Source organism: Vulpes vulpes, chromosome 1 (genome assembly GCF_048418805.1).
Source record: "Vulpes vulpes isolate BD-2025 chromosome 1, VulVul3, whole genome shotgun sequence".
Lineage (NCBI taxonomy): Eukaryota > Metazoa > Chordata > Mammalia > Carnivora > Canidae > Vulpes > Vulpes vulpes.
Window position 1 is genome coordinate 9,154,828 of NC_132780.1, and position 22,090 is coordinate 9,176,917.

The 22,090-nt window shown below is 40.3% G+C and overlaps 1 protein-coding gene across 27 annotated transcripts in view; it reads right to left on the bottom strand.

Moving 5' to 3' along the window:
- LOC112928380 (uncharacterized) overlaps positions 1-21,306 on the bottom strand; it is a 45,509-nt gene extending 24,203 nt beyond the window's left edge. For 7 of the 27 annotated variants that reach the window (XR_012000461.1, XR_012000463.1, XM_072752644.1 and 4 more), the window contains exons 1-5: positions 21,100-21,225; positions 20,403-20,474; positions 15,557-15,611; positions 15,155-15,281; positions 4,494-6,506 (exon numbers count right to left, since the gene is read on the bottom strand). Coding sequence is in view for 24 of the 27 variants with exons in the window: in XM_072752644.1 (XP_072608745.1) it covers positions 4,494-6,506; positions 15,155-15,281; positions 15,557-15,601 (2,185 nt within the window). In the remaining 3 variants the exon portion in view is untranslated. Of the gene's footprint in view, positions 1-2,898; positions 6,507-15,154; positions 15,282-15,556; positions 15,612-17,910; positions 18,012-20,402; positions 20,475-20,566 lie in introns of those variants that run through there. The other 20 variants (XR_012000462.1, XM_072752656.1, XM_026010054.2 and 17 more) reach the window with 19 other exon arrangements.
- Between the last annotated feature and the right edge of the window lie 784 nt (positions 21,307-22,090).

The window sequence follows — 22,090 nt, forward strand, 5'->3', positions numbered from 1 at the left end:
GGGAGCCCAATGCAGGACTCGATCTAGGGACTCCAGGATTGCGCCCTGGGCCAAAGGCAGGCACCAAACCGCTGAGCCACCCAGGGATCCCTAGTTTTGGTTTTTGGTTTTAATTTTGGTTTTTGATTATTGTAGGCCATCTCTGTGCCAAGGATGTGTGAAGCTTATAGATCTTAAATCTTTTCTGACTTAAGGCCTTAGTTTCCACTTCTATATTATAGAACAAAAAGTTATCTCTGCAGACTCATTCCCAAGTAAAAAAAGTAAAGCTGGATGGGGCACTTGGGTGGCTCAGTTAGTTAAAGCATCTGCCTTTGGCTCAGGTTGTGATCCTGGGGTCCTGGGATCAAGCCCCACATCAGGATCCCTGCTGAGCAGGGAGCTTGCTTCTCCCTCTGCTGCTCCCTGTATGTGCTCTCTCTCAAATAAATAAATAAAATCTTAAAAAAAAAAAAGAAGTAAAGCTGGAAAATAAAATTTAAAATCCCTGGGGTACCTTGGTGGCTTAGTCAGTTAAGCATTTTCCTTTGGCTCAAGTCATGATCTTAGAGTTTGGGATTGAGTCCCACATTGGGCTCCCTGCTCAGTGGGGGGCCTGATTCTCCCTCTGCCCCATCTCCTTACTTGCTTACAACATCAAAATCAAAAGGCATACAATGAAATAGGAAAGTGTGGAGCATTTAAAGAAAATACAAATTTATCAACATAAACTGTTCCTAAAAAAAGAACTGATGGCAGATATAGTAGACAAAGACTTTAAAACAACTGCCTTAAAAATGCTCAGAGGGATGCCTGGGTGGCTCAGTGGGTGAGTGTCTGCCTCTGGCTCAGGGTATGATGTATGATCCCAGAATTCTGGCACCAGGTCCCGCATTGGGCTCCCTGCGGTGAGCCTGTTTCTCCCTCTCCCTGTGTCTCTGCCTCTCTATCTGTGTCTCTCATGAATAAATAAAATCTTTTTTAAAAAATTCTCAAAGAACTAAAGGAAAATGTGGAGAAAGTCAGGAAAATAATGTGTATCAATAAAGAAATGAAAATCTAAAAAAGAAAATAAATAAATAAATAAAATCTAAAAAAGAAAAAAGAAATTCTGGAGCTGAAAAGTACTGAAATGAAAACATCACTAGAGGGAGCCAAAACCAGACTTGAGCAAGCAAAAGAAAGCCTCAGAGAATCTGAATATAGAACAATGAAAATTACTGAGTATGAGGAACAGAAAGAAAAATATTAAGGAAAAGCAAATAGCTTAAAGGACCTCTGGGATACCATCATGGGGACTAATATATGCATCATGGGAGTCCAAGAAAGAGAAAGGGGCAGGAGGAATGGCAGAAAAAAATTTCAAGATTTGATGAAATAATGCTGAAAACTTCCCACATTCGATTAAAGACATACACATCCAAGAAGCACAACAAACTCCACACAAAATGAAATAAAAAAGATCCATACCTATGCCAACTATACTTCAATGAAAAAAATTGATAGAGATCCCTGGGAGGCTCAGTGGTTTAGTGTCTGCCTTCGGCCCAGGGCATGATCCTAGAGTTCTGGGATCGAGTCCTGCATCGGCCTCCCTGCATGGAGCCTGCCTCTCTATGTCTCTCATGAATACATAATTTTTTAAAAAATAGTTGATAAAAAGAGATCCACAAGACACTACAAACTTTCAAAAGACAATCTTGAAGATGACAGGAGAGAAGTAAATCATTACTACATACAATGAATATTCAATAAGATTATCAGATTTCTCAGCAGAAATTTTGGAGGCCAGAAGACAGTGGATCAATATATGCAAAATGGGAAAGGAAAAAAAAAAAGCTTTCAACCAAAAATCCTATTTCCAGCAAAACTGTCCTTGAACATGGACAGAGAAATTAAGACATTACCAGATCAACAAAAGCCAAAGGAGTTGGTGCTCACTAAATCTATCCTGCAAAAAAATGTTCAAGGGAGTCTTGCAAGGTGAAATGAAGATAACAGATGGTAACACAAACCAGATAGAGAAATAAAAATCTCAAAAAAGTAAATACAGGAGCAATTAGACAAACTAGTAAACAATGGTTTGTAGTTGTACTTCTTGCTTTTTACATGATTTAAAAGATTAATCTAAACACCTGATAGACAATTTTCCTGGACTTCTCAAAAGTCAACATTATTTAACTTTTTTGTAAAAGGAGAATTGTACTAGACCAGTGGCTCATTATAGTACACACTAAAATCCCCTGAGAGCTAGTAAAGATGGAGACTTAGTGGGTCTGGATCTTTGTATTTTTACCAATCCACAGATGATTCTGATACCCAAGAAAATGAGTCACTCTTCTAGACTAAAAAAGAATATAGAGAGCTAACAACCAAATGCAGTACAGAATCTGGAATGCATTCTACTTAGAAGATGAACTCCTGTAAATGGCATTTTAGAAGCCAATGAAGAAACTTGGTAAGATGTTATGAATTATGGAGAATTTCCTTAAAAGCAATTATGGTACCATGGCTATATGTGACATTGTCTATGTTTGGGGGATACATACTGATGTAATAAAGGTCAAAGTATCACGATGTCTAAAGCCTATTCTCAATGGTACAACATAGAATATACAGAAAAATAAATATGTCAAACTGTTAAGTACTTTGAATCTACATATGGGTATACTGATGTTCATTCAACATTTCATATGTGTAGCAATTTTCATGATAAAATTGAGTACATAAATGGATGCTATTATTCTGCTATTCTTTCATTAATATTGATCTTAACTTCTGGACAGAGAAATAAATTCTACATTTTCTGCCTGCTGATATTTTTATCACTTCAAAAACTCTCCCTGATTCTTCAACAGCTGTTTTTTCAACATCTCCTCACTCACTAAACCCATAGGGTTTTAAGGAATGAACTCTTAATGAAAATCCTCTCATATTCTTTACTTCCCATGAAAGTTTATACAAAACAAGTTATTTAAAATGTAATAATGAAGGAATGGATGAGGTTTTTCTAAATTATTCACAATAATACTATTTTCCCAACAACATTAATGAAACATAAAAGCTGTTCTTTAGGTGATCCCTAGGTGGCTCAGCAGTTTGGTGCCTGCCTTCAGCCCAAGGTGTAGTCCTGGAGTCCTGGGATCGAGTCTCGCGTCGGGCTCCCTGCATGGAGCCTGCTTCTCCCTCTGCCCGTGTCTCTGCCTCTCTCTCTCTGTCTCTCATGAATAAATAAAATCTTAAAAAAAAAAAAAAAAAGCTGTTCTTTATGAGCACAAGTGCCAAATACTCTTTTAAGGATTTTCCATGTACTAGAACACATTTATTCCTGTAATTGCACTAGTATGTACTTAAATTGTTGCCATTTACAAATGATGCACAGAGGTAGGCATCTAATGTCACACAGGTAATGAAATGGCAATGGTGATAAAGTATCTGCCTCAGGTAGACATTAACTTACATTTATTCCAACAATTTTCCTCCAGTTGGGGTCTGAAGGCTTTTCTAAGTATGTGAAATTAACATACCTAGCAAAATCTTTCATAATTGTGAACATGAAGGCTAACCCATATTTCTTTACATTCAGAGACTTTCTCACCAGAATGTCCTCTCAACACTAAGGTGTTTGCTGTGACTGTAAATCTTTTCATGTTACTTCTATTCAGTTTCTCACCAGTAGGAATACTGTGCTGTTGAGCAAATCTGAGTCCATGATGAAAGGTCTTCCCACCTTTTTTTATATTCATAGGATTTCTTGCCACTATGAACTTTCTGATGTTGAGTAAGCTGTTCATATCCAGTGAAGGTTTGCCCACATTCCTTATATTCACAGGACTTCTGGCGAGTATGAATTTTCTGATGTCGAGTAAGCTGACCATTCACAGTAAAGGCTTTCCCACATTCTTTACATTCATAGGGCTTCAGACCTGTATGAATTCTTTGATGGGCAATAAAAACTGACCTAAGTCTAAAGGCCTTCCCACATTCCTTACATTCATAAGGTTTCTCACCAGTATGAATCCTCTCATGTTGAATAAGGTTTGAGCTACAACTAAAGGTCTTTCCACATTCTTTACATTCATAGGGTTTCATACCTGTATGAATTCTCTGATGGGCAGTAAAAACTGAACTAAGTCTAAAAGTTTTCCCACATTCCTTACATTCATAAGGTTTCTCACCAGTATGAATTCTCTGATGTACAGTAAGTTCATAATTATTGCTAAAGGCCTTTTCACATTCCTTACATTCATAGGGCTTCTCACCAGTATGAATTTTAACATGTTGAATAAGGTTTGAGCTACGACTAAAGGCCTTCCCACACTCCTTACATTGATATGGTTTCTCACCAGTATGAATTCTCTGATGTACTCTAAGTTCACTACCACAAGTAAAGCATTTCCCACACTCCTTACATTCATAGGGGTTCTCACCAGTATGAATTCTGTAATGTCCAAGAAATTGATAGTGATGTCTAAAGGACTGCCCACATTCCTTACATTCAAAGGGTTTCTCACCAGTGTGAATTCTCTGATGTACTCTAAGGTCTGTCCCACGATTAAAGCTCTTTCCACATTCCTTACATTCATAGGGTTTAACACCTGTATGAATTCGCTGATGCTCAACAAGTTGGTACTGATGTCTGAAGGCTGTCCCACATTCCTTACATTCAAAAGGTTTCTCGCCAGTATGAGTTTTCTGATGTCGAGACAGTTGTAGGTAAAGTCTAAAAGCCTTTCCACATTCCTTGCAACCATAAGGTTTCTCACCAGTATGAATACTCTGATGTTGAACAAGATTTGAGCCACGATTGAAGGCCTTGCCACATTCCTTACATTTAAATGGCTTCTCACCAGTATGAATGTTCTGATGTCGAGTAAGCTGTGTCAGAAGAGTAAAGGCCTTTCCACATTCCTTACATTCAAAGGGTTTCTCTCCAGTATGCATTCTATGATGTTCAGTAAGTCGGTAATGATACCTAAAGGTCTTCCCACATTCCTTACATTCAAAGGGTTTCTCACTAGAATGGATTTTCTGATGCTGAACAAGATTTGAGCCACGATTAAAGCCTTTCCCACACTCTTTACATTCATATGGTTTCATGCCAGCATGAATACTCTGATGTTGAACAAGGTTTGAGACACGATTAAAGGACTTCCCGCATTCTTTACATTCAAATGGTCTCTCACCTGTATGAATATTCTCGTGGCGATTAAGCTGGGTGAGAATACTAAAAGCTTTCCCACATTTCTTACATTCAAAGGGCTTCTCACCAGTATGAAATTTCTGATGTCGAATAAGTTGTATATGGAGTCTAAAGGCCTTACCACATTCCTTACATTCAAAAGGTTTCTTTCCAGTATGAACACTCCGATGTTGAATAAGATTTGAACCACGACGAAACAACTTCCCACATTCCTTACATTCATAGGGTTTCACACCTGTATGAATTCGTTGATGCTCAACAAGTTGGTACTGATACTGGAAGGCTGTCCCACATTCCTTACATTCAAAAGGTTTCTCGCCAGTATGAGTTTTCTGATGTCGAGAAAGTTGTAGGTAAAGTCTAAAAGCCTTTCCACATTCCTTGCAACCATAGGGTTTCTCACCAGTATGAATACTCTGATGTTGAACAAGATTTGAGCCACGACTGAAGGCCTTGCCACATTCTTTACATTTAAATGGCTTCTCACCAGTATGAATGTTCTGATGTCGTGCAAGCTGTATCAGAAGACTAAATGCCTTCCCACATTCCTTACATTCAAAGGGTTTCTCACCAGTATGAATATGACAATGTTCAATAAATTGGTAATGATATTTAAAGGTCTTCCCACATTCCTTACATTCAAAGGGTTTCTCACTAGAATGGATTTTCTGATGCTGAACAAGATTTGAGCCACGATTAAAGCCCTTCCCACATTCTTTACATCCATATGGCTTTGCACCTGTATGAATACTCTGATGTTGAACAAGGTTTGAGCTACGATTAAAGGACTTCCCGCATTCTTTACATTCAAATGGTCTCTCACCTGTATGAATATTCTCATGGCGATTGAGCTGGGTGGGAAGACTAAAAGCTTTCCCACATTCCTTACACTTAAAGGGTTTCTCACCAGTATGAAATTTCTGATGTCGAGTAAGTTGGACAAGAAGTCTAAAGGTCTTCCCACATTCCTTACATTCATAGGGTTTCTCTCCAGTATGAATACTCTGATGCTGAATAAGATTTGAACCACGACTAAAGTACTTCCCACACTCCTTACATTGATATGGTGTATTTGTAGTGTGAATAAGAGACATACGATGAGAAGTATGCATTTTTTCATAGCTTATTATCTTTTGACTGATATACGCCTCTTGATGTTCCTGTTGTTCCCTAAATCTATTTCTGCATTTTGAGTCATTTCTCAAATTGGAGGTCTTGAGGCAAAGAGTTTTACTTATTTTCTTTATACTCTGTTTAGGCAAATTTATTTCACAAATATCATTTTCTGGAGATAACTTCTCAGCTCCATAATTTGACTGCAAATCTGAAAGAAAAGGAGAAAGCAAACACATTTTACCTTTCTGTATACACATATACAAAATCCATTAAAAAATATACATACAAAAATATATAGGTATATAGAAAAAAATAACACATATATTGAAGTATATGTAATACATTTTCAGAGAATTTGAAAAAGGATAAAAGCTCCAAAAATGAAGAAAGTTTATGTTAGATGGTGATGCTCATTATAGGGGAAGAGATTAACCTTGTGAAATTTAGGTGTTAAGCAAAATCTTCTGGTAGGCTTGTTACAAATACTGATATTCAAGCAGCTCAGATGCACAGAATCAGAATTTTTATTTTTTATTTTTTATTTTTTATTTTATTATTTTTTTTTTTTATTTATTTTTTTTTTTTTATGATAGTCACAGAGAGAGAGAGAGAGGCAGAGGCAGAGACACAGGCGGAGGAAGAAGCAGGCTCCATGCACCGGGAGCCCGATGTGGGATTCGATCCCGGGTCTCCGGGATCGCGCCCTGGGCCAAAGGCAGGCGCCAAACCGCTGCGCCACCCAGGGATCCCCAGAATCAGAATTTTTAGGAATAAGTACTAAGATGCTGTATTTTTAGTATCTCTAGCATTTTTAACATCTAATTCAAAGGCAGATCAAAGCTCAAGGATCCGTACTTAAAACTCTTTTGAATGGTTTGTACTTACGCTTATAATAAAATCCAAAACCTTTACCATGGATAACAAGACCACCTATGCAGCCACTGTCATCCTTTGGACGCCATCTCTACCATACTGTCTTCTCTTAGTGCTTTGAACATGATATAACCTTTCTTTAATATCTTTATGCTTTGGTCAGACTGTTTGATCACACAAGAATCCTGTGGCCTGAGCTGCTTGTAACATTCTCATTTTTAAGGCCCAAAACAAATGTCTTCTCAGAACAGCTATACCTGCTAGGCCCACCTAATTATATCCCTCTCCTTTATTTAAGAGTCTCATTCGTTGCCTTCACAATTTTTTAATTATATGTTCATTCATTCATTAGCTCATTTCTAATTGTGTATTTTCTTATTCCTAAATGTGCCTAAGAGCAGACACAATCCTGATAGCATTCACCACTGAATAATAATCCCATAGCACAGAATAGGTTTTAAGTAATTGGTAAAGCACTGATAATAAAGGCATATAATACAAAAGTGAGCCACTGGGAAAAGTTTATCACAATAATCATTCATTCAAAACTACTGAAATTGATAAATAGAATCGTCCTCATATTACTTGTTTCAAATGGGAACAAATGCACATCTGAGCCCTCAATTGGCCATGTATAGGTCACAATGGGAAAACAAACCACAGAAGGCAGGTAGAAACTTGAAGCTTGAGGGATGGTTGGTTGTGGCTGGGTGGTTCAACAGTTGAGCATCTGCCTTTCGCTCAAAACGTGATCCCGGAATCTGGGATCGAGTCCCACACTCTGGGCTCCTTGCATGGAGCCTGCTTCTCCCTCTGCTTAGGTCTCTGCCTCTCTCTTTCTTTTTCTGTGTCTCAAATAAATAAATAAATAAATAAATAAATAAATAAAATCTTAAAAAAGAAAAGAAACTTAAAGCTTGAGCCTTAACTAGGTTGATTACCTGCTGAAATACATCACCATGTTAAAGAAAATCAGCAGATGCCAACACTGAGATGACAGATGTTTGAATTACCTGACAAAGACTTTAAAACCATAATTATGCAAATGTTCTAATAAGCAAACACAAATACTCTTGAAACAAATGGGAAAATGAAAAAATCTCAGTAAAAAATAGAAGATATAGGGAGAGTTCTGAAAAGTTCTGAAAAGTTCTGAAAAGTAGAAAGATCCTGCATTCACCTCCTTCCAAGACACACCAAGATAACAGCCATATCAGTGCAACTATGAAAATGACCTGAGAGTGGCAGAACAGACTTTCCACAGGTGATCAAGAGAGGAAGCCACATCAAAAAGGGTAAAAGAAGGTGGAGACACAGCTGGGAACCAAACCCTCAGCGAGAATAACCACAAAAGGAGGGTCACCACAAGAAGAAAGAAGCAAGAGAATCAGACTCTACACCAGGCACCTCAGGCACACTGGAAAGACGAATCCCATTACATTTGGTTTTGAAAGCCAGTGGGACTTAACTTCACAAGTTTTTACAATCAGTGGGGCTTAACTATGGGTACTTTATTTTATTTTAAAGATTTTATTTATTTATTCATAAGAGACACACACAGAGAGAGAAAGAGAGAGGCAGAGACACAGGCAGAGGGAGAAGCAGGCTCCATGCAGAAAGCATGATGTAGGACTCAATCCCAGGACTCTAAGATCACGCCCTGGGCTAAAGGCAGCCACTCAACCACTGAGCCACCCAGGCGTCCCTACTCTGGGTACTTTAAAAATCAGCAGGCTTAGTTCTGGAGGAGCCAGAGGATGAAAGGAAACTTGAGTTGCCATCCTTAAAGAGCCAACATAACAAACAACCTGCTGAGATACAGAATAGAAGCAGCAGTTTGAAGAACTGTTTTTTTATTTGTTTGTTTTTACTATTCATGAGAGACACACAGAGAGAGGCAGAGACATAGGCAGAGGGAGAAACGTAGGCTGCCCCTGGGGAGACCAATGTGGGACTCGATTCCAGGACCCCAGGGTCACGACCTGCACCAAAGGCAGATGCTCAACCACCCAGGAGTCCCAGAAGCAGCAGTTTGAAAAGCGCCTGGGGTATACACAAAGAACATTTATTTATTAATCTCAGAATGTGTGCTGGAGGGATGGGGATCTTTAGAAAACTTCCCCAAGAACACAAGAGCTGGTGGGAACCATTCCCTGCCCACCCCCAACTGCCACCTAGATAGCTGAAGCTTTAGGGAACCAGTGCAAACACACATCACCTACCTTGCTAGCCCTGCATGTCCCACCTTCACATTCTCCTGAGGATCTTTCCCATCCAATCTACCCCACTCCAAAGGGGCTCCAGCCCCAACACACCCTGCAAGCAGCCCCAGTCAGGACCAGTACCACCCCCAAAGTGACTCCTGCTTTGTGGGGAGGGGAAGGATAACCACACATTCCAGTGTGCCCACAGCTCCAGCAACCAAACCTTATAGCTAGCAGTACAGAGAATACCCTGCTGATGAAAGTGTGACATCAGCCCTAGCAGATGGACTAAGAGCAGGCAGTCTGATTGCCAACCCCGTCTACCAGTAAACGAGGAAACTTGCCCCCCCTTGAGGGACAAGGCAGGGAGAATACCTTGCAAGCTGGTGCAAATACAGACCCAACAAATAGGTTGAGAGCACACATCTAGTCTGACTGCTGACACCACTGAACTACAAGTCCCCAATGGTCCCTTAACAGCACAGTGACCAAACCTTGCCCAGAACTGACAAAGTGGGCCACTGCAGCAGCCAATGGACTGAAGGCAAAAGAGGCTCTGCCACAACAGCTGAGCATAGGCAACCCACACAAGCAACATCTCTGAAGCACCTGGTTCTGGTAAACAATGGATTCTGCACTCCAGGATACCACAGAACCTCTTCTTCATAAGGCCACTACTTTTAAGATCAAAAGCTGTAACTGATTTTCCTAATACATAGAAACAAACATAAAGAGTTCTATAAAATGAGAAGACAGGAAAATGTCCCAAGTGAAAAAACAGGACAAAATCATGGCCAAAGAATGAAACGAAACAAAGATAAGCACTGTACCTAGTAAAGAATTCAAAGTAATGGTCATAAAGATACTCATTGGACTTGAGAAAAGAGTGGATGATCTTAGTGAGAACTTTGAAAACAAACAGTAAACATTAAAAAGAACTAATCAGAGATGAAGACCTCAATAACAAAAAATACACTAGAGGGAATCAATAGCAGATTAAAGGAAGCAGAAGAATGTATCAGCAACCTTGAAGGTAGGGTAGTGAAAAGAAATCAAGCTGAATAGCAAAAATAAAAAGAATAATTAAAAATGAGGATAGATTAAGAAAACTTAGCAACACCAAGTATAATAATATTTGCATTATATGGATCCCAGGAGAAGAGAGAGCAAAGAGGACAGAACATTTATTTGAAGAAATAATAGCTGAAAACTTCCCTATTTGGAGAAGGAAACAGACATCTAGATCCAGGAAGCACAGAGAGCCCCCAATAAAATTAACCCAACAAGTTGCATACCAAGACACATAGTAATGAAAATGGCAAAAGGTAATAGAGAATTGTAAAAGCAGCAAGAGAAAAGAAAAGTTATATACAAGAGATAATCGGTAAGGCTATTCTGTTGATTTTTCAGCAGAAACATTGCAGGGCAAAGTGGAGTGGCATGACATATTCAAAATACTGGAAGGAAAACTTGCAACCAAGAATACTCTACCCAGCAAGGTTATCATTCAGAATAGGAGAGATAGTCTCTCATACAAACAGAAGTTAAAGGAGTTCATTACCACTTAACCTAGCTTTATAGGAAACATCAAAGGGAATTCTTTGAATGGAAAGAAAAAGGCCATAATCAGGAGTAAGAAAATTATGATAGTAGAAAATTTCACAGGTAAATGCAAACATATAATAAAAGTAGATTAATCACTTACAAAACCAACTTGGAGGTTAAAGCACAGAAGTAGTAAAATCAATTATATCTATAAAATTCAGCTAAGGGATTTACAAAATAAAATGATGTAAAGTATGACATCATATACATAAAATGGAATGGAGGGAGTAAAAACTTAGTTCTTTAGAATGGATTCAAATTTTAGCAACCATCTAATTAAAATTTTAGCAAATTTTAACAACTCAATATAGACGACTATATACCTAAGATGTTATACATGAACCTAATGGTAACCACAAATCAAAAACCTATAATAGATACACAAAAAAATAAAGAGAAATGAATCCAAGCATAACACTAAAGAAAGCCATCAAACCACAAGGGAAGAAAGCAAGAGAAGAAAAGAAAGGAAGCTTGGGTGGTTCAGCAGTCAAGCATCTGCCTTTGGCTCAGGGCATGATCCTGGAGTTCTCGGATCGAGTTCCGCATTAGGTTTCCTGCATGGAGCCTGTGTCTCCCTCTGCTTGTGTCTCTCGTGAATAAGTAAATAAAATCTTTAAAAAAAAAAGTAACAGAGAACTACAAAGCAACCATAAGACAAGTAACAAAATGGCCCTAAGTACATACCCATCAATAATTATTTTAAATGCAAATGGACAAAATGCTCCTATCAGAAGACTACAATGACTGAATACATTAAAAAGGCAAGACCTCACATCAGGTATAAAGACACATGCAGTGCAGCCCGGGTAAGCTCAGCGGTTTAGCGCTGCCTTCAGCCCAGGGCCTGACCCTGGAGACCCAGGATCGAGTCCCACGTGGGGGAGCCTGCTTCTCCCTCTGCCTGTGTCTCTGCCTCTCTCTCTCTCTCTCTGTGTATCTCTCATGAATAAATAAATAAAATCTTAAAAAAAATAAGTTTACAAACATTAAAAAAAAAGACACATGCAGACAAAGTGAAACAATGGAAAAATATCTACCATGCTAATGGAAGTGAAAAGAACGCTATGGTAGCAATACTATATTACACTTTAACATAAAGACTGTAACAAGAAATAAAGAATGACACTACATAACAGAGAAAGGGAACAATTCAACAACAAGATATAACAATTGTATATATTTATGCACCCAACATGGGAGCACCTAAATACATATAGCCACTATTAACAGACATAAAGGAAGAAACTAACAGTAATACAATAACAGTAGGGGACTTTAATACCCCTTATCTCAATGGATAGATCAATCAGGAAGAAAATCAATATGGAAACAGTGGCTTTGAATGACATATTGAACCAGATGGACCTAATAGATATATTCAGAACATTCCATCCAAAAATAGCAGAATACACATTCTTTTCAAGGGCATATGGAACATTCTCCAGAACAGATCACATGTTAGGCCACAAAACATGTCTCAACACAAAAAAACTAAAATTATATCATGCATCTTTTCCAACTGCAACAGTATAAAACTAGAAATCAAGTGCAAGAAAAAATCTGGAAAAAACACAAATACATGGATGCTAAACCACATGCTACTAAACAATGAATGGGTCAACCAAGAAATCAAAAAGGAAATAAAAAAATACATGGAGACAAATGAAAAATGAAAACACAATGGTCCAAAATCTTTGGGATGCAGCAAACGCTGTTCTAAGAGGGAAGATTATAGCAACACAGGCCTTCCTCAGGAAATAAGAAAACTCCCAAATAAACAACCTACTTAAACCTAAAGGAGCTAGAAAAAGAAGAACCAACAAAACCTAAAGCCAGTAGAAAGATGTAAATAATAAAGATTAGAACAGAAATAAATCAAATAGAGACTAAAAAAACAACAGAACAGGTCAATGAAACCAGGAGCTGGTTCTTTGAAATAAAATTGATAAACCTTTAGCCAGACATATCTAGAAAAAAAGGCAGGACTCAAATAAATAAAATCAGAAATGAAGGAAGAGACCTGACACCCAATACTACAGAAGTATAAAGAATTATAAAGAATACTATGAAAAACTGTATGCCAACCAATGGAAAACCTAGAAGAAATAAATTCCTAGAAACATATTTGCAAATAATATATCTGATATGGGGTTAATATCCAAAATATACCAAAAACACAAATAATTCAATTAAAAAGTGGGCAGAGGACATGAAATAGACATTATTCCCAAGTAGACATACAGATGGCCAACAAACACATGAAAAAATACGTCTCTCTGTCTCTCATGAGAGACAGAGAGAGAGAGAGGCAGAGACACAGGCAGAGGGAGAAGCAGGCTCCATGCAGGAAACCCGATGTGGGACCTGATCCCAGGACTCCAGGATCACGCCCTGAGCCGAAGGCAGGTACTAAACCTCTGAGCCACCCAGGCATCCCCATTTGTAGTAATTTCAAAGTCAAAATGATATTGAGAAAGACTTCAGAGAAGGGTGAGAGGATTGAATGAGAGCAGCAAGGTTAGAAAAAGGACTTATTTTATTTAAACTCATATAGACTTTGTCCTTTAAGAGGAAATACAATTCAGTAGCTGAAAACATGAACCTTCAAGCCAGAGTGGCCAATGTAAATCCTGGTCTCTGCTATCCTGTAGAGATACAACCCCAAGTAAGCCCTTTAAACTCTGTCCATCAGTTTTCCCATCTCTAAAATTGGGATGATAATAGTACCTACTTTATAGGATTGATATTAAAATTGAATTAGTTAATATATGTAAAACACTTCCAACATTGCCTAGCATATAGTACTACAAAGTTAACCAGCACTTTTATTGTTGTTATTTATTTTGTCTCCTTAGACATTTTGGTTCATTCTTAGTAAGTTCATTTCATGAAATATACACACTTCATGGCCTGAAACTTTCAACTATGAAGCAGGTAAAGAATGTTTGTTGGGGTGCCTGGGTGGCTCAGTTGGTTAAGTGTCTGCCTTTGGCTCAGGTCATGATCCTGGGGCCCTAGGATTGAGCCCTACATCAGATTCCCTGCTTAGTGGGGAGTCTGCTTCTTCCTCTATCCCTGTTGCTCCCACTGCTTTTGCTCTCTCTGTGGAATAAATAAATACAATTAAAAAAGAAAAAACAAAAGGAATGTGTATTAAAGGAAATGGAGGATCCCTGGGTGGCGCAGCGGTTTGGCGCCTGCCTTTGGCCGAGGGTGCGATCCTGGGGTCCCGGGATCGAAACCCACGTCAGGCTCCTGGTGCATGGAGCCTGCTTCTCCCTCTGCCTGTGTCTCTGCCTCTCTCTCTCTCTCTGTCTGTGTGACTATCATAAATAAATAAAAATTAAAAAAAAAAATAAAGGAAATGGAATTTTAAATGAATTTGGGTGACTCAATCAATATATAAATCATAGAGGCGCTTTTGATAGAAAAACTCAGAACACTGTCTCCTTCCAAGTAGGTCAGAAAAAAAAAAACAGACCCAGAACATTTAGAGTAATTCTAAGATCAAACACAATACAAAGCTGTTTTCTTTTTTTCTTTTTTTTTTTTTTTAATTTTTTATTTATTTATGATAGTCACAGAGAGAGAGAGAGAGAGGCAGAGACACAGGCGGAGGGAGAAGCAGGCTCCATGCACCGGGAGCCCGATGTGGGATTCGATCCCAGGTCTCCAGGATCGCGCCCTGGGCCAAAGGCAGGCGCCAAACCGCTGCGCCACCCAGGGATCCCCAAAGCTGTTTTCTTAGACAATGATCATATAATGAATGTCTGAGAGTCCTAATTGTATCCCGTGGTCATTAGGAAAGAGGCAGTTACAGAGAGGGCCAGTGTAAGGGAGAAAGTTCAGATACAGGTAGGTAAGACACAGGCACTTTGCGGACATGCCCGTTTTCAACCTGACGAATCCCAAACTATTTCCTTTGGGAACAAGAAGGAACTCAGCTATTTCTTAACAGATGACCCTGAAACTCACTGAAAGGAAAGCTGATATTCCAGAAAAGAGACACTAACAATTTATTAAATTATTGTTTTAAATTATTTCAAATTAAGTTCTTCAATGAAATTATTAAAATTCAAATTAAATTATTAATTATACTCACTCAATATCAATTTTATTATCATGTTAATTAATCTTTAGAACAAACTACTATTGGGGGAGACAGTCTTACCTAGTGAAACCAGGTTGCTGTAGGTCTCCAACATCACATCTCTGTACAAAGTCCTCTGAGCAGGGTCCAGGCACTCCCACTCCTCCTGGGAGAAGCTGATGGCCACGTCCCTGAATGACAGAGATCCCTGAAATCACACACACAGACACACACACACACACACACACGCATTACAGTGAAACTGAAGGAGATTATTGTAAGGTGAACAAAGAGGAGGCGAAGAACAGCACTGCGAGACAGGAGCAATGTAGAATTTCATAGGGTGCCTGCAAGTTCTTGAAGACTCTTGCTGCTACAGAGCAAACTTCCTGTGTGCTGTGGGATAACCTACTGACCTCAGCATGGCTGGGAATGGCTAAAGAAATGTGAAGTCATATTACAGGAAAACAAATACCAACTTACGTAGGCCATGTTTTTAGAACAACAAAATTGGTCCATCTTCCTCATGCTTCCCCTCCTAGAGAAAAAAAAAAAAAGGCTTAAGCCAACCTGTGCCTTGGTGCTCTCTAGGTGATTTAAATTAATACAGCAATTTTTTTCTTCCATTTCTGTATCCCACCTAAGATGCCTCTTTTATCCCTCTCTGCTTCACACACTCTCCCTTTCCCTCTGATCCTCCAATTGCTCCCTCCCGCCCCCCATACAAATTGGCATCAAACATGAGGAGTCTAGACAAAATTGAGCCCTCCCTCAAGTCCTGGGGAACATGCTATCCTCCAAAATATCTCAGCATAAGGAATCCTACATTCCTGGGATAAATGACAAGACCTAGGGCTGGGCCCCATATCCTGCTCTGTGCAGATCTTCCTCCCTGTGTCCCACTTTTCAGGGCTGAAAATGGGTCCTGTCATCCAAATTGGAACCTCTTTGTAAATTCAGGGTTGGGAGAAGTAGGGCAAGGTAGAAAACTGGATGTAGGGATCCCTGGGTGGCGCAGCGGTTTGGCGCCTGCCTTTGGCCCAGGGCGCGATCCTGGAGACCCAGGATCGAATCCCACATCAGGCTCCCGGTGCATGGAGCCTGCTTCTCCCTCTGCCTGTGTCTCTGCCTCTCTCTCTCTCTGTATGACTATCATAAATAAATAAAAATTAAAAAAAAAAAAAAAAAGAAAACATTGAAAAAAAAAGAAAACTGGATGTAGATGGAATTGCTCAGGCAGTGTTCAGCTTTCTAAGTCCAGCAAAGCCAACTAGTTAAGTACAGCAGGGCATCCACGTAATGGAATACTATGTAGTCATTACATATTCAAGATACATGGTCAGCAGAAAAATCAGGTTACAAAATACGATGCAGAATGATCCCATCTATAATATATATATATATATTTCAAATATAACTCTATAAATTCCAAGTTAATGCCACACAATAGTTACAATTATGAAGCACCCTTAAGCAAAATGTAGAGAATTGGCGCCACAGTGCAGTGATAAGAACTATTAATGTGACATACAGTTTTCTGGAAATTTTTTCTGTCAATGTCTGTTAGTCTTGTGTGTGTGTGTGTGTATATATATATATATAATATATATATATATGAATATATATATATTTATTCCTGTAAACTCTCAAAGTACACTAGGTGACTTTTTCTGATGGACTTTGTCATACTCTGCTATACATTTATTCTTGTTCAGACTTCATCTGTGCTAGAGTAATAAGAAACCTAAAAGATTCTGTGTAATCTCAATATTCCAACCCAGATGGTGGCTGTGTCCTCTCCATCATTATCACCATATCCAACATATTGCAGGTACCTGAGCATCTTACAATGAACACAAATCCCAATTCCAGGAATCTTCCATAGGAAACAGCTATGGAAGCACACGATACACACACAGATGATTATCAGAGGATGCTCTATAATGACCCCAAATTAGAAACTTAAATTTATCTAATAGTTGGCAGATGGTCCACTGTACAATGGCATACTATGCCGTTATTTATTATAACAGTCCCTATTAATTGATGGGGGCAAAAATTCAAAGTCAAGTACTAAGTGAGGCAAGTAGGGTTTAAAAAGGATACCAAATTTCAAGGACACTTGGGTAGCTCAGTTGGTTAAGCTGTCAACCCTTAATTTTGGCTCAGGTCATGATCTCAGAGTCCTGAGATCGAGCCTGGCGTGGGTTCCACACTCATCGCAGAGTCTGCTTGAGATTCTCTCTCTCTACCTCTGCCTCTTCCCCTGCTTGCTCTCATTCTCTCTCCCTCTCTCTAATATATAAATGAATAAAATCTAAATAATTAAATGTATACCTAATTTCAAATATAGTATCCTATCATTAATATTAACTCCTTAATCATTATTACTAAGGATAATAAAAATTATATTTGTTTGGGGTTTTAAATTTATATATTCATGAGAGACATAGGCAGGAGGCGCAGGCTCCCTATGGGAAGCCTGATTTAGGACCCTGGCATCAGACCTGAGCCAAAGGCAGATGCTTAAGCACTGAGCCATCCAGGTGCCCTGAAAATCGCATTTGTTAAAGAAATTTAATTCCACTGTTTCCCTTTTTCTTGTGAGCCTGAAGCCTGCTTAAGATTCTCTCTCTGTCTCTCTGCCCCTCCCTCCCCCTGCACATGCTCTCTCTCTCTAAAAAACAAAAACAAAAAACCTCACCACAATAAAGCTACTTCCAAATAAAACCATAAAAATAAAAACAGAACTATCAGGAATTGGGTACTTCCAGTCGTTAAAGAACCGAGCTTGTGAGAGAGTCAACAAAGAAATCAATGTGACTGTAGCAACTAACCTGAACCAGTTCTAACATCCTTAACTGTATCTCACCAATATAATTAGAAATTTTCATGATCAGGATTCTTCTCTGAAGAACACAATGCAGGTAAGCAGCACCTGCAGACCAAATAAGAAAATGCACGGGATATACACAGTACCATGTTCAGTTCTCTTCTTCACTAAAAAACTGATGAAGGGGATCCCTGAGTGGCTCAGCGGTTTAGCGCCTGCCTTTGGCCCAGGGCGTGATCCTGAAGTCCCAGGATCGAGTTCTGAGTCGGGCTCCCTGCATGGAGCCTGCTTCTCCCTCTGCCTGTGTCTCTGCCTCTCTCTCTCTCTCTCTATCATAAATAAATAAATAAATAAATAAATAAATAAATAAATAAATAAATAAATCTTAAAAAAAAAACTGATGAAAACATTTTGGAGAGAATCCTTATAGAATGTCCTCACTTAGTAAATGGGATTTATATACAACATCTTCTTGGGTACTACTCTTCTAACATGAATACTGCTTAACATAAGATCAAATGTTTTCTCTTTTCATGATTATTTATCAACTTAGTTTTTTTAAGTGCATGATACTCCATCACTAGATGGAGTATCTAGTCTAGTGTGATTTGCTCAGTTTGTACAAGATCATTCTACATATCACTCCAAGTATCAGTCTTTTGATGTTAGACAGGGTTTCTCATCCTCAGCATTAATACCATATTGAGCCACATAATTCTTTGCTGGGGGGAGAAGGGTGGGGTGGGCTATCCTATGCATTGTAGAATGTTTAGTAGCATTTTTGTCCTCCAGTTATTGGATCCAAGTATCACTGTCCCCCCACTACGGCAACCAAAGTTGCCTCTAAATATTACCAAATGTCCCCTGGAAAGCAAAATCACCCCCTGTTAATAATTACTTATCTATACTGATGAGTCCAAGCCTTTTAGGTCCTGCATACTTTGAATAATCTCATGAAATTATATACTTTCCCTGCAAACCCCACCATAACCCTTTGGTATACTATTTCAAGGGATTTGTGGTTGGTCCCCGGAGACCAGAAGTAGAATCACGGCAACTCAGGGTTAAGCACTTTTATTATTTTTTTTAAGAGTGGGAGAGATGGGGGTAAGGGGGGCAGAGGAAGAGCAAGATAATCTTAAGTAGTTTCCACATCCAGTACGGAGCCCCACACAGGGCTTGATCCCACAACCCTGAGACCATGACCTGAGCTGAAATCAGGAGTCAGATGCTTAACCAACTAACTGAGCCATCCAGGCTTTCCAAAAATTTTTTATTCTATACTGTTTGAGCATCTCACTCATTTTCTTAATATGCAGGCAGCAATAACCATGGATCACATATTGCTGATGCCCTCGTTGTATAGAAACTGAGAGGAATGAGTTAAAACACACATGAACAACAGCTAAGACCTATCAAGCACTTACTGTATGGATGGCACTGCTCTAAGGGGATTTAATACATATTAACTCATCTACCATTCATTACAAACCTGAGACAGCCAGGAAGAGAGAGCCAATATTCCAACCCAGATAGTCTGGATCCACAGCCCCTCCTCTCAATCACACTACACTGCTTCTCACAGCTCACACAAAAGGAAGCCAAACACACAACTGCCAAACTTCAAAGAGATGTGGCCAATAATACAAACTTCAGCTGATGGAATTCCCTGGAAAAATCCTGACTCTTACTGATACTAGCTTCTGCTACTATCACGTTCCCATTTTTGAAAGCCTCACACTGACTAAAATCAGCTAGCCATCTCCACTCTTCTCTTGCTTTGTAAAGCAGGCCCTTGGGGCGCCTGGGTGGCTCAGGTCATGATCCTGGGGTCCTGGGATCGAGTCCCGCACTGGGCTCCCCAAGGGGAGCCTGCTTCTCCCTCTGCCTGTGTCTCTGCCTTTCTCTCTCTCTCTCTCATAAATAAATAAATAAATTTAAAAAAACAAAAAAAACAAAAAGAGCGCAGCCTGGGTGGCTCAGCGGTTTAGCGCCGCCTTCAGCCCAGGGCATGATCCTGAGACCCGGGATCCAGTCCCACGACAGGCTCCCTGCATGGAGCCTGCTTCTCCCTCTGCCTGTGTCTCTGCTTCTCTCTGTGTCTCATGACTAAATAAATAAAATCTTTAAAAAAAGGAGAAAGAAAAGAAAAGCAGGTCCTTAAAGAGCAAAAGGTACCCAGTGTGTGATTCCACCTAATTTTCTTCTTACCAAATCAGAGTCTAAAATAAAGCTTTAACATTAACTGCTGGTTTATTTCCTTGTTATCTCAGACAAAGGGAATGCTCAAGAAGATGTGAACTATTTACGATACTGTTTTTGGTATTTACCAAGTTACTTACCCAGGGAATATTGTCAAGAGGTGAGGTGCCATGGGGGACCAAATGGTGGGGTATCAATTTGCACGTCTCCCTACATTTCCTGAAAACTCACAGGCACCTCTCTATTCTAGGAAACAAAAACGCATTTCTCAGGCAATACAAAGCACAAACTCACCCTTGACTTTAGACGTGTGGTAATAATACTCTTCCATCCTTCTCGGAGTCCTTCTTTTGGGTAATGGTATGACTGGAGAGGGAGAAGGCGAGCATGAGACCCCAGGCTTTTCTGGGAACGCAGACTAAATTTAAAGGTACCCTCCAGGGCCACACCTCCCTTACTTCGCACAAAATGGGATGGGAGTCAAAGGAGGAATCGGTCCCCGCGTTCGAAGCTGTTCCTGGGGACGCAACTCTGAGAATGCGGTGGTTCGCAACAGGTAGCTGCCCTCGTGGAGGGGGGGGGGGGCCCAGACAGGCACTTCCAGGGCTAAAGTCCCCATCCCAAGGCCAGGCCCGGGCTTTCTGGAGGAAACCTTTCATTCTAGGCTCAGCGTCTGACCTCTCTACAGGGGCCACGGGCATGCTGCAGCCACGTGGCTGGGAGGGGAGGAAGCGGCGGGCCGCCGGTCCCGTGACTCACGCTGACACACACACACACACACACACACACAGCCGCGGCGGAGCGCGCTCACGTCCGCACGCCCCCTCTCCCCGTCGCAGCACCAAGCGCGCCCTCACGCACGCACCGCCACACTCCGCGGCCGCCCCTCGCGGTCGCACAGTCCCGCTCCTCGCTGCGCGCGCGCACGCGCTCAGGCGCCCTCCCTCGGGTGCCTGTCAGCGCCCCGTCCTGAGCGCCTCTCTCTGCCCACCCACGCTGGCGGGTCCCTCCGGCTGGGGTCCTGGTCAGCAGAGGCCTCTGGCAGCCACGAATTCTCTCCTCCACCCGAGGGCCTCGTCCCTCCAGGACAGGGACCCCCGGATGCCGGAAGTGGCGGCTAGTTGGGCGTGGAGGCCACTGGGAAATGAAGTCCCAAGCAGGGAATGCCTCAGAAGCCTAGAGCTCTCCGGCTCATATTGTTCCCGGCGTGCAACTTGGACCCGCCCCTAGCGGTGCCGAGCCCAGGGATTTGTGGGAGTCCCAGCCGCCGGGAGCACGCAGGTGCAGGCTGCTGGTGACTCTGAGGATTCCTCTGGAAGGAACATTGCTTCTTCTTAGAGCCTCAGTGTAACTTACTTTTCTCATTAAGGAGAAAAATGCAAATGAATATAAAAAGAAGGCAGAGTCTTATATATAGAAAACCCTAAAGACTCCACCCAAAAACTCAGAATGAAGGATTCAGTAAAGTTATGGGACACAAAGGCAACATACAAAACTCAATTGTGTTTCTGTAAAACAACCAAACAAATTAAGGAAACCATCTCATTCATAATAGCATCAAAAACAATACAAATTTAGGAACAAGTTTAACCAAGGAAGTGCATGAGTTGAGTTCTACTTGAAAGAAATGGAAGAAGACAAAAATAAATGGGAGGACGTTTCATGTTCATGGATTGGAAGAATTAATATTGTTAAAATGTCCGTATTACCCAAAGTGGTCTACAGATTTGATGTTATCCCTATCAATGTTCCAGGGCATTTTAGAAAAAAAAAATCCTAAAGTTCAGTTGGAAGGACAAAAGACTTCGAATAGCCAAAGCAATCTTGAGCAAGAACAATAAAGTTGGAGGCATTACACTTCCTGACTTCTAATTATATTATAAAGCCATTGTAGGGGGCACCTGGGTGGCTCAGTCGGTTAAGTGACAAACTCTTGATTTCAGATCAGGCCATGGTCCCAGGTTCCTGGGATAGAGCCCCAG